Source organism: Calidris pugnax, unplaced genomic scaffold, assembly GCF_001431845.1.
Source record: "Calidris pugnax isolate Ruff unplaced genomic scaffold, ASM143184v1 scaffold13, whole genome shotgun sequence".
Classification (NCBI taxonomy): Eukaryota; Metazoa; Chordata; class Aves; order Charadriiformes; family Scolopacidae; genus Calidris; species Calidris pugnax.
The window spans coordinates 7952185-7965525 of NW_015090810.1; the positions used below are offsets into that span (position 1 = coordinate 7952185).

A 13341-nucleotide genomic window follows, 5' to 3' on the forward strand; every position below is an offset into this window, starting at 1 on the left:
GTTTCATGTTAGCCTACAGGCAAGACTGGCTGCATGGCAAAACGTGTAACTATTGGAAAGCATTATCCAATATTATCATCACGTTGTATGTAAGATACCAAACGACAATTGTGACACAGAATAAAGTTTACTTTCAGCAACTTTTTGATAGCTTATGAATGATAAGTTCCGTCTTGCTTTTGCCAGGATACAACCAGGATATGGTTGTTTAAAAATTCCTGGACAAGTAAAATACACTATTCCAATGCTTAAAGCACACATGAGGAAAGCACAAATAAAATGTAGCAAAGCATCTTTATTAAGAAGTTGAATGTTTATTCCCTTAATACATTTTAAAGACTTTTTTAATGCTGAAAAATAGAATTGAAAATAAAAAGCTAAAATATAAAAACCTTTAAAACAAACTATAATTATTCTGAAAAGAATTTGGCCCATTCTGAATGAATGTATTCTTTAGATAAAGTTGTAACACAGTAAAAGTTAAGCACAATTCCAATTATTTCTGCACTACCTGTTTGGGTAGCAATTTGTTCAGGAACAAAAATAATTTCACTCTGAAATTTTAACTGATTTCTAATTAGACTCCAGAATTGGAGACAGACATGCTGAGGTCTATGATCATTCTATTTAAAATACAAGACAATCAGACAAATAAGTTAACCAGTTTGACTTCACACCAGAATAGATAAGGAACACTCAAAAGTCAGGAAGAGTCCAAAGGCAGTATAAGAAATAGTTGCCACCTTTCAGCTCCTGCCTACTGATACTTGTCAGCTTTTCCAGCCCACACTGTAGAGGACAGCCCTCAGGAAGAGTAAGGGGGGGGTCTTCTATGACACTGCTCAGAGAATACTCACAGGTACACAGGACAGACAAGACACCAGAAGATATAAGTGCTCTGTGAGTTAGGATTTAAGGTCCACATGAAGAACCAGCATGAGCCCAGCACTCTGCACAGCAGAAGAAAGAGAAATACAGACAGGAAAAACAAACAAGCGGGCCTGTCCAAGCATTCAGACACAAACTATTCCTTCTAAAGTAAGGTGGTCCAAGACTTGGATCAGGACTGTAACATACATTCAGAGGCAATGAGAGAAAGTTGTATGTTTAACTCTGATGTCTGGTTAACTGCACACGCTTAAACACACAGTGTCAGCGTTGGCAAGTCAACTGACAGTTGAGTTTAATAGGAATAAGGAGTTGAAAACAATTCAGTACCCCACTCGCAATCCCAAGCACGGAATCCCCCAAGTACTGGCAGCTTCCCACACTTGGAGTAACAGTGAACAAAGTCATCTCATCATTCCCCCGTGCCCTACCCCACCTCCCATTTGTCAGTTTCAGGAAATTGACCAACCGAAACATAAAAAATGCTTCATATTCCTGGAACTGCAGAATTAGACATTTCAAACTACCATAAAAGTTGCTTTAATAAATTATATGTCAGATGTTTGACTCTCCGCAGCAGAAGACAGAAAATTCAACAATCAAAATGGTTAAAGCTGAAATAAAATGTGAATTCGTTTTGTCCAGACAGGCCTGCTGCCTTTGCTACAAAGCAAGCCTGTTGACACTGAATATCTTAACACAGTGATCAGCTCCACAACTTGCAAGCTGCAACCACTCGCTGCTGTTCTGATCGTTATGTCCAGCTCTGCCCATGTGATGTCTCCAACATAAACGTTTCACAGCAAGAGCATGACTTTGGCTGCAACAAAAAGAAATCCATACATAACTGCAAAATGTCAAACACAGTTGGGCATGTGAGTGTAAACATCAACATTTATGTAATTAGTACTCTTCTTTTAACACTACCAACCAAGAAAAAAACTGACGTGTGACAACCAGCAGGTATTACGTTCTTAAAATAAGTACAGCCATTAACACTAATGACATTTTATCCTCTTGCTCATCAATAATTTAAACAGCTATTGATTTCAAGTTTTACCACATTAAGCTGCAGGTCCAGCATCTCAATTACTGAAATATGACAGATTTCTGGCATTTAGCCTGCCATTTCCTGCTATCTGGTGTCTCTTTCTAATTCACTTCAAGCAGACACAGGCCAAAGTCACAATCAAGCTTTCATTTCTGGTACTACCAATACCAGTACCTGAAGGAAGAATCTAGGAGAGTGCTCCAAGTGAAATATTCAAAGTGTCTCTACAGAGTTTCTGTAGCTGTCAGCGCAGCAGCACCACATATAGATTGTCATTCCTCTGGTTTCTGCTAGAAGCTGCTCTTGAAAACTTGCTGTCATTCACTCAAAAATGTTTTGCTGATGTATATAGACAGTGATTCTTCCCCCCTCCCCGCTTCAGTGTTTCCTATCTTATTTTATAGCTAAAGGTCATAAAGTTTGGGGGTTTTCCACAGTATTTTAAGGTTTAGCATCCCCTTTGGTTTTTATTAGGGTTTATTGTTGTGGGTTTTTTTATAAATCTAGAAAACCAACAGGTTTTGCTTAAAGACATCTTTAGACTTTCAGGGAACAACCTTTTCCTAAAAGGTAACAATTTTTTATATATAAATAAACCAGTTTCAAATAATTTTAAACTACAAGAACAGAACCTCAGCACTATTAGTCTCAAGAACAACACTTCCTTGCTTCTAACTTACTTCAAAGACATACCTGTTATCTATCTCCACACACGTGGTCCAATCAGCTGGAGCTGGTTCTTGTCCACTCTGCTTCCATGTGTACAAAATAATCTTCCCATTCTCTAAGCCTACTGCAACAATATATCTATCAAGAGAATGATAGATAGATAGTTCTGAAGGCAGAGGTAGTGAAGTTGGCTCTAATGCAAGCTAGAAAAAACTAGCACTCAAATGTGTTGCACCTTGCCCTTGAAATCAATATTTACTTTTCCATTTTAAAAAAAGCACAATTTAAATCAAAGCTTCCTCATAAAAAATGAGAAAAGCAGAAACCTGCAGAATATATTTGTTTAGGAAAAAAATAAGGAGGTTATTACAACATCAGATCAGTCAATACTTTTGGAAGAACTAATGTGTTTCAGGTGTGTTCATACCCCCCTCCCCCTGTTGTTTTTTTCTTGTTACTCTGGATAAGTCACCATACACCTAAAAATAAGACTAGAAAACAAATAGTTCATTCAGTCAAAGAATGGTCAAAATATTTGACAGGTAGATTTTAGGAGCTGTTTAGCTAAAGGGGAAAATACTAATTTAAAATAAACACAAAATGGCAATACAGAAAAACAGCAATACCTTCCATCAGGAGTAAGCACACGGCTGATACTGACAGCAGTGACAGAATCCCCAGCATCCAGTACTGTTGAACAGGGTTTGATTAAACCCAACATATTCCCTTCAGTAGTCACAGACAAATCACACTGGCCCCAGATAACAACCTATAAGAAAGAGAATCATCTAGGAATTTTCACTTTAATCTTTTTGTAAATATACTTAACAAAAACATAAGGAATAACTAAGTTAAACTATTTCCAGGGCACAGTACGTGAATGACCCCCAAAGTAGTAAAAAATGTCTATCTACAAAGATTCAACCTTTCAGACAGTCTGTCTGATTTCATTAAAAATACTAACAATAAGACCAGATTATGTTATGAAAGTTAAAGAAAAACTTAGCGACCCATAAGAGTTATATCACATAGGCTTGTCTTACAGTATGAAAAGAGAGAAAGACCAACTGGCAGACCACAGTCTTGTACATACATATTGAAGCACTATGTTTAGCATATGAAAGTCTCACTGTTTTCTGTGGTAATACATACAATAAGCTTTTTGTGTATTTATAGAATATGGGCTCGTTAGAACACAGCATTTGCTAATCTAAAATGCATTTTAAATAATTCTGGGGTTTTAAAATTCCTTTTATATAATTACCTTTTTGTCCCGACTGCCAGTAATAAAATACTTGCTATCTGGTGTCCAATCACAAGACCAAATGATTCGACTGTGAACAGCTGTATTTTTGTCTGTGTACGCGCAGCAGCTGAAGGCTGGTCCTGGAATAAAACATAACAAGGAAAACCCATGTTTCAACTACTTTACATATAAGAAGTAATTGTTACTCAACTTTATGTAAAACTACAATAATAAACTTGCACATTATTCTGCTCATCTTTAAAGCAATTGGGAATACTTACTACCACAAAATATTTTTTTCCAAACACTTACCATGATGATAATTAGTACCTGTTCAAGACCACATCAGTCAGCCCTTCTAGCACTAAAACATCAAATTGTTCTTACTCTTTTACACACATACCTGTTTCTGAAGAATTTAAGTCTACATATAAGACCTTCAAGTTCTTCCTATACAAGTTTTTAATAAGAACAGTGATTTCAAAAGATACAGCATAGTGCAATTTTTACCATGTGTACACTTATCCCCAGTCATTTCACTACAGTTCCTGTTTACCAACAAAGCCCCAAGAACTCAAATCATAATGATCTAATTGTAAAGATTCATCTATTCCCAGAGAGGCTGCCATTTCAATATGGATACAATCAGGCAATAAATCTGATCAGCAGATGAGTAAATGGGAATGCTTTTCTTAAGGAGAAAAGGCTGCAATTTTTGAGTGTAGAGTTTGAATAACCACTTCTTGGGATGCCGATACCAGTAGTTTTGTTTTACACTGATAATGATGTTCTTTGTAGACAGAAAAGTTATTGATGAACAGATGAAAAGAGGATTTCCTCTACTTCCGATGAGAATTCATACTCCTTATCCTGAAATATTATGTAACTACTGTGGACAATATGCCAGTCTTTAGAATAGAAGTCTGAATAGAACAGAAATCTGAAGCCAGTATACAAGTGGACACTGTTTGAATGGGCCAAAACTCACTGCCAAGTCTCTAGGAAAACTCTACAGAGCCCAGTAGTGTTTATGTGCTACGAAGCCAACAGTGCAATGATAATCATTTTCAGCACAAGCATCTGTTCTGGGAACCCATTAAAGTGTTCAATAGCAATCTCCTCCTGATTTTGCAAAGCTCAAAGTCGCAATGAGAAAGTAAACTGAATCTTCGCTATCAGTTCTTTTTCCAGACAGAGCCAGTCCGAGTCAAATTAATCAATTGTGCAGGATTATCAGAAAGCCACACCAAAGACAGAGATTAATCCTATCAAGAGTCTCAAAGTGTCATGCCCTGCAAACAAGGCAGCTGTATGCAGGACATGGGTGTAGCAATGAACCTTCCAGCCCAGCCTGCACAGATGACTGAGATGAAGGTTTTCCTTGATAGAACACCAGATTGAAGTCCGGGCCATTACGCTCCAGCATGTATACTTGATTTCACTAAGTCTGAAACATACAATCACAAGCAGAAGGCAGGAGGACAAACAGCTGACTTCATTACGTCCATCAAACAAATAGCATTTAAGGCCTGATTATACTCTTCTCCACATTTTAATTCCCTTTCTAGCTTTCCTATACACCATTAATTGCACTTCTTAAAGCCAAAGAAGCCTACAACACTATTCATTTTTTTAAGTTGTAAAGAAAATGGCCATTAAAAGATTTTAACAATTCTCTTTCAAACCACAAAGTCTTCAAATGTGTATATCCACTTTACATATCTTACCTGACTCCGATGAGTCTTGTTTCCTCCACAGTGACCAATTCCTGTCTCTAGAAACCGCTAATAAAAATTGGTCGTTAGGAGAAAATGCCAGTTGAGTAACAGTCAGATTGTGAAATGACAAACTCTGCAGTTTCTTCCAAGAACTAGTGCTCCACAAAATAATTGCTGCATGTTCCTTTTTGGAAGCCTGTATTGATGGAAAAACGTTGGTGAGAAATAATGAAAGCAAATATAGAAGTCATAAGTCTCAAAATACTAAGATGTTATGGGGCTTGTTTTAAGACTTGCAATCAAATGAAAATCAGCTTTCCTCTGGGAAGTTTACAGATTGTTTCACTACTTGACAATGTATTAGTAAGAAACTATTTTATACCTGTATTTGTTAGAATTTATCTTACTATTATCTTCAAACCAATCATACATAATTTAGGAATAATAACTTACCAGCATTCATTCTCACCTTTACAAGGCAACTGTCATCTATAAAAAAATCTTTCACATTTAAGAGAAAGAACAGAACTCAGCCTAAACTGAATTCTGATTCCTGCTCTGCCAGGCCTAGAAATCTGGTGGCACTTTTCACTAGATGGTGCTAGAATCTTTTCTTACCTTACATGCCGAGGCAATCACAGTGTTTGAATTATTGCAAGCAACACAAAAAATTTCATATCCATGTCCATACCTGAAATAAATGTGAAAGATATTTAACACATCACAGTCATTTTTTCAGTACATGTCAAGGTTCGTACGTGAATTTAAATCCTTTTTTTCCAAAATGAAGGACAACTGCCAAGAACTTCTCACCACTGTTTCAGTATTACGCCTCAAATAATTCCTAAAAATGTTCAGCATTCAATTTAATCATCTGCATAAATTCTTTAATATTTAGGAATGGTCTACAGAACAATTTCTCCAGCCCATTTGAAAGTTTGGAAGCATCAGCGCTGCAGAAGTTACACTAACGATTAACAAAGCAGAGGAAAGCAGCACTTACTATATTCTTTTTTTCTTGTAAAGCAATTTTAACACCACCAATAAAAATCAGAAGCCACATAGCTGAAGATCACCAAAGAAATACACCACAAACAGTCCCAGGATGCCTGTTCTGTGAAATACTGAATGAAGATTTCTAAACTAGAGGACAAGAATCACGTCCGAAAAGAAAAACACTGTAAGAAAAACACCCAAACTTCTAGCCTCCTCCAGAAATACATTTTTAATCAGATTTTGCATGAGTTCTGCTGGAATTCAAGCTCACATACGCAGACTGGGCTTGAACTAGTAAGGAGAAATACCACACAGACTAAAACAAATTAAAATCAGTCACAAACCAGACTGGAAACAGAGTAAGATTGGAGAGGAAATCTAGAAACAGTGGACAAATATCAGCTAAATACTAGTTGCGGGGGGGTTCCTTTGATTCCTAACCCTGAAAAGATGGGCAGTTCTCTTAATAAACTCCTTTGGTCTGCAGTGCTGCAAAGAAGTTCTTACATGGGATTGATGTTCATGGGATTTCATTTGCAGCCAAAACAACCATCTGTTTAAATGACAAATTACTGTCTGTCTCTGTTGAATGGAGTCCAGAAGAGTTGCTGCTGGGTGCATCCCCACAGACAGACTCCCACACTCACGTCTGAAGACTGGGGACACACTGGCTTTTCACAGAGAGTAACTATACCTGGGCTTCAGCAGGGAGAGGGACTGGTGACTGCACTTTATTGGAATGTAAATTTGCAAATTTGACTGTTATCTTATAATGATGAAGGTATTACTCTATGTCTTCCCCTCACACTGCCACCAGCAAGAGTTTTATCATAATGCTTACTTTTAAAGCACATTCATGGAGACTATTTTGCAGTGAAAACCATTGAAAGTCAAGTTTCTAAAACTGAAAAGTATTTATCCCATAAGAAGTATAGGTTTCCTGAAATTCAATGAATGAAATTCAGAAATTCAGTGAAACAAGTCTTCAGTTACTTTGGTTTTATCTCCTAAACATAGTATTGAAGAGCACTTGACAGAAACATTTTGAGTTTCTGCACGCAACTTCGTTCTTGCTAAACAGAAGCATTAAAATGTAATCTCTCTCTTTAAAATAAAACCTAAAATACCATCTTTTGCAAAGTCCCAAAAGCAGGACTATCACAGGTCAGTCAGACAGCCTACATAGCCCAGTGCTGCCTGCAGTAAAGAAAATTAAGTTAGTGGTAACAGGAGATGCTGTTTACAAGGGTGCGTGAGCCTTTAACGTATAGAAGCCCCAGTAAAACCTCCAGTACAACCCCTTTCCCTGCCCCTATACACACAATCCAATCCTTCATTATGTAGTACAACACCAAAAAAAAGGTTCACAATGGAAAGAAGCGACTGCATGAATGAATAATGAAGTGACATTTTCAACCTGTACTGGGTTTGCACAGCAAGGTTTTGGCAGCAGTGGGGCTACAGGGATCGCTTATGTGAGAAGCTGCCAGAAACTTCCCCCATGTCCGATAGAGCCAATGCCAGCCGGCTCCAAGACGGACCCACCACTGGCCAAGCCAAGCCCATCAACAACAGTGGTAGTGCCCCTGTAAGAACATAGTTAAGGAGGGGAAAAAGCTGCTGCGCAACAGCAGCCAGAGAGAGGAGTGAGAACATGTGAGAGCAGCAACTCTGCAGACACCAAAGTCAGTGAAGAATTAGAGGGAGGAGGCGCTCTGGGTGTTGGAGCAGAGATTCCCCTGCAGCCCATGGGGAACACCATGGTGAGGCAGGCGGTCCCCCTGCAGCCTATGGAAGTTAACAGTGGAGCAGGTGGATCCCACCCCGTGGGATGCCTGCACTGGAGCAGGCTCCTGGCAGGACCCCAAGCCCATCAACAACAGTGGTAGTGCCCCTGTAAGAACATAGTTAAGGAGGGGAAAAAGCTGCTGCGCAACAGCAGCCAGAGAGAGGAGTGAGAACATGTGAGAGCAGCAACTCTGCAGACACCAAAGTCAGTGAAGAATTAGAGGGAGGAGGCGCTCTGGGTGTTGGAGCAGAGATTCCCCTGCAGCCCATGGGGAACACCATGGTGAGGCAGGCGGTCCCCCTGCAGCCTATGGAAGTTAACAGTGGAGCAGGTGGATCCCACCCCGTGGGATGCCTGCACTGGAGCAGGCTCCTGGCAGGACCTTGTAGACCTATGCAGAGAAAAGCCCATGCCAGAGCAGGTTTGCTGGCCTGACTTGTGACACTAGGGGTGACCCACACTGGAGCAGTCTGCTCCTGAAGGACTGTACCCCATGGAAAGGATCCATGCTGGAAAAGTTTGTGGAGGATTGTCTCCTGTGGGAGGGGCCCCACACTGAAGCAGGGGAAGAATGTGAGGAGTCCTGAGGAGGAAGGATCATCAGAGACAACATGTGATGAACTGACCATGTAGACCTATGCAGAGAAAAGCCCATGCCAGAGCAGGTTTGCTGGCCTGACTTGTGACACTAGGGGTGACCCACACTGGAGCAGTCTGCTCCTGAAGGACTGTACCCCATGGAAAGGATCCATGCTGGAAAAGTTTGTGGAGGATTGTCTCCTGTGGGAGGGGCCCCACACTGAAGCAGGGGAAGAATGTGAGGAGTCCTGAGGAGGAAGGATCATCAGAGACAACATGTGATGAACTGACCACAACCCCCATTCCCCATGCCCTGCACCACTGGAGGGGAGGAGGTAGAGAAAATTGGGAGTGAAGTTAAGCCTGGGAAGAAGGGAGAGGTGAAGGGAAGGTGTTCTTAAGATTTGGGTTTATTTCTCATTATCCTACTCTCATATGATCGACAATAAATTAAATTAATTTTCCCCAAATTGAGTCTGTTTTGCTTGTGATGGTAACTGAGAGATCTCCCTGTCCTTATCTTGACTCACAAGCCTTTTGTTATATTTTCTCTCCCCTGTCCAGCTGAGGAGGGGAGTGATAGAGAGGCTTTGGCGAGCACCTGGTGGCAAGCTAAGGTCAACCCACCATACAACCACAAGCAATTTTGTCTTAGTAATGTGCAATTCATAGCGATTTTTTTATCCAGAGGTAACTCACTGGACTTTCAAAGTGTCCAGAGAAATGATTACAATAATTTTCCAGTGCCAGAAAGGATATCTCAAGACTTCCAAGTGTCTTACATGAAATGTACATACATACACTCAGGCTTTAATCTCAGCTTGATGCACATAAACTCTCTATGGGTATTTTCCAAGATTAGCATACTCTCACAGGATTTATCATATTTTTATTTTAAAGTTATTATATTATGTAAAAAAATTCAGCAAGTTCTTCATGCTAAAACCTACCCAAGCAAACGGTTTTCAAAACTAAACACTAATCCTTCAGAATTTGGTGCTGAGCTAGAGCTGGGAATATACAAATGTCAATGACAAACAAGCTATTTTTAGCAAGTCAGTTCCTCACACTATTTTTCTGCTGCTATGGCAACTTGAAATCTACATTATGCAATTTCATGTCCCTTCTTTCAAGATTATCCTAAGCAAAAAACCTGAAAGTCTATGAATGCTTTGCATCTTGTTGCCCTTCAATAAAACAACCCCTATCATTAGCAGCATCTCTAAAATCAGGAAAAACTGCTCAGATAAGTAACCTCAAGACCATCATAAAATGCAGTTATTTTAATGAATGCAGGATATAAAACCGGATAGGCAGTTCTCCTGTAGCAGAATATGAAAGATTTCTGTCTCACTAGACTTTTAGAAATGTCAAAGGCAAATGAAGGAAAATTTTGGCCTCCTTTTCACTACTTCAAGATCCCTCATCGAACTGATTATGTGAAGGGGTGCATTAGTGGCCATAGCATGCACAAGAGAAGCAGTCGACGTAACAGAAATTACAAAATGTGCAGATACGGCCTAATACCCCCCAGCATCCCTCCTAGAAGCAGTTTTGAGTAAAAATGCAGTAAAATAGCTTAAAAGCATACGAAGAAGATTAACTGCCTGGTTGAAAGTAAAGATGAGCTCCCACCAAATCTCCCACTCAGTCAAAGCAACCTTAAAACTGTTTTCCCTGAATTTTTTTATTTCTTGCCTCCCCTATCTAAAAATCAGAAAAATGTAATGTATAAAGGCACCTGTAATCACCAGCAAAGGCTCAACATTCTTCTTGTTCCTGCCTGAGACCACTCTTTCTGGGAATTCAGATAAATAAACCCCTAAGAGCTTGAGAGAATTAATTTCTTTGTGCTACACTTTGAAGATTGATACTAAAACTTTGAAGATTGTGAAAGCGTAGCCTAATGTTACCAGGATCCTTAGAAAACAAATAAGGTGACAAACTTCACCCGCAAATTGTTGCAAATCTCAGAAAAGAAGGAACAAAACACAGCTAAAAAATTCTAGAAGCCTGCAACCTCAAAACAATTATTGTCATGACCACATCACACTTACCTTTCCAATCCACAACCTGCTCTGTCAGCATTCAACACCCGAAGTGGGTCTGTAACCATCTTACTCAACATTCATCACTTTGCTTTACCACTAGAGAAATCCTATTTCGGTTGCTACTTCCAAGTATTGCATCTCAATTCAGTAAAGCTTTAGAGGGAAGTTCCATCTTTGATGCCTCAGCCTTTACTTCCATACCCGTAAGACAAACTTGATCTCCAAGTCTGTGCCACGAAGTGGAAAGAAGCAGAAAACTCCTTACGCAGAGACCTTCAGGATAGACAAGGTTTTAAGCAGATGTGCTGAGCAGACAGACATCAATAAAGTCTGTAGTATGGAAAGAGGCCCATCACATCCCGCAGAACAGAGAAGACCATGAAAACGTGCCAGAGTTCCTTACAGCTGACCAGAAACCTTGCTATACCCTTTGGAACTAAGAGGGAGAAAAAGTCCCAGGGATTGGTGTCCTAAACAGACCTTCACAAGACAAATATCCAGAAGGACAATGAGTCTGATCCTCACAAATTCAAAAGAAGAATAGCTCTGTGCTAAAAAGCCATATATATATTTCACTGGTACGGAAGGAAGGAACTCGTGAAAAAAAGTTTTGTGACACATCAGTCTTAGTGACCATTTTCTGCATTCTTTCCTAATTTTTATTGCTTGTGAAATAAATAAATTATATGTATATATACTGCACAAAAAGTCAAATCAGGTAGTAAAAGAGATAGAGTTACAAGACCAGACTACATTGATGTGTTGCAATACCTTTCTGGAAATTTGGTAAATTAAATAAAAAAAAAAAAAATAAAACTTACAACTTCTGAACTTCAGGCCACAAGGTATTCTGCAGCAAGTGATCCTCGGGGGGAGGTTCTAAAAGATATTTGTACAATATATTCAAATTTGGTAGTAAATTATCTAAAAATCAGCTAAATAATGCTTCAGGTTTTTATCAGATCTCTCTGGCTATTTCCTACAATAGAAATGAATCTCATACCTGTAAGGATCAAGGGTTGAAAATAAATCTCAGGATACTGATTCGAAATGGTATTAAATGTTTCTTCCTCCTCAGCTGGTTGGACAGCCATATCTCCTATTCAAAGCAAGGACTTCATTAGCTAGAGAGAACATACTTGCAGGATGGAAAATATGAGCACTTATTGTACCAGTTTAAAACTTTTATTGTTTTTTACATTATAAGTAATTGAGATTAGGTTTTTCTGCTACCAGAGTTACAATAAAATGAATATTAGAATCTAGTTATTCTACTGCACACAGGAATGAACAGAAAAAGTAGAAAAAAAACCCCTAATCTTTGGACTAATTCCATTCCAGGACTATCCTCTCTTCAACAGCACAGTCTTTTTTAGAGATTCTTAAAGAAACTTTGATTTATCTGAAAGAAGAAGTTACCAGTAGCTGAACTTGTGTCTCCCCAGTGTTGAACTTTTCATTCTGTATTTTAAAATGCTTAAGGTAAAAATCTCTGACACCAGTCACGACTTCCTAAATTTAATGTAGACCCCTAAACGAAAAGCCATCCTACTTGCATTAGCATATCTACAATTTGCAAACTTCAGCAAAACTGCCGAGGGCTCAGTCCTTGGCCTTAGGCAAAAGTACCAGAAGTAACTGAAATTACTCAGTTAATTCTAATTTAATTTAATTTAGACTCCATCCTTCACTTCGAAAGTATTATTTAAGAAAAGGGTACAGAATTGGGGAACAGTTACTCTCAGACAGAATCTAACTTTTTGCCAAATGTACATTTGAAATACAGCAGTTTAAGAAAGTAGGTACAGAAAAAGCAGAATAGAAAGACTATCTTCTCATTTATCCTGTCTTTTCTCCCCTTGAAAATGAAATTAGCAACATTTATCTAATTTGAGACCGCTAACTGATCATCGCTCGCCATGAAGATTCCTCTGCAGAAAAAGCCAGAAGAGAGATCTGTGGGGCTTTAACCTAAGCCATCAATACTGACAGCATTGAGTGGGCAATGGTGGACTATGTAGGAAAGTCTGACAGCTTTCTGGGTGTGCCACACAAAATCAATGGAAATTAATTATTCTGCATGTGACAATACTCTGGGAGAAGGGAGTTTTGTTCCCTCTCTCAGCAGAAGGACTCACGAGAAAGCAGAGAAAAGAGGTTTTGCCAAAATATATTTTATAAATTACTTGAAGTACAATACTTCAAGTACAACAAAGCTACTTTTCTCTCACAGAAGATTTAGGAAGATTTAGCTGTATTGCCACTGAAGACCCTGAAGACAAAGCTTATTAAAATGCTTCCTTTTTTAATTCACACCTTCTTATAAAGCTGTGAGCAGAAAAAAAAACAGGTCT

The 13341-nt window shown here is 38.9% G+C and overlaps 1 protein-coding gene across 1 annotated transcript in view; it reads right to left on the minus strand.

Annotated features, from left to right (window-relative positions):
- Positions 1-275: 275 nt before the first annotated feature.
- The window catches only part of ELP2 (elongator acetyltransferase complex subunit 2), a 38758-nt gene continuing 25692 nt past the window's right edge, over positions 276-13341 (minus strand). Inside the window, exons 15-22 of the mRNA XM_014938740.1 lie at positions 11991-12086; positions 11809-11866; positions 6191-6263; positions 5582-5768; positions 3873-3994; positions 3235-3377; positions 2633-2746; positions 276-1708 (exon numbers count right to left, since the gene is read on the minus strand). Coding sequence (XP_014794226.1) covers positions 1552-1708; positions 2633-2746; positions 3235-3377; positions 3873-3994; positions 5582-5768; positions 6191-6263; positions 11809-11866; positions 11991-12086 — 950 coding nt within the window. The 3' untranslated portion in view covers positions 276-1551. The remainder of the gene's footprint in view (positions 1709-2632; positions 2747-3234; positions 3378-3872; positions 3995-5581; positions 5769-6190; positions 6264-11808; positions 11867-11990; positions 12087-13341) is intronic.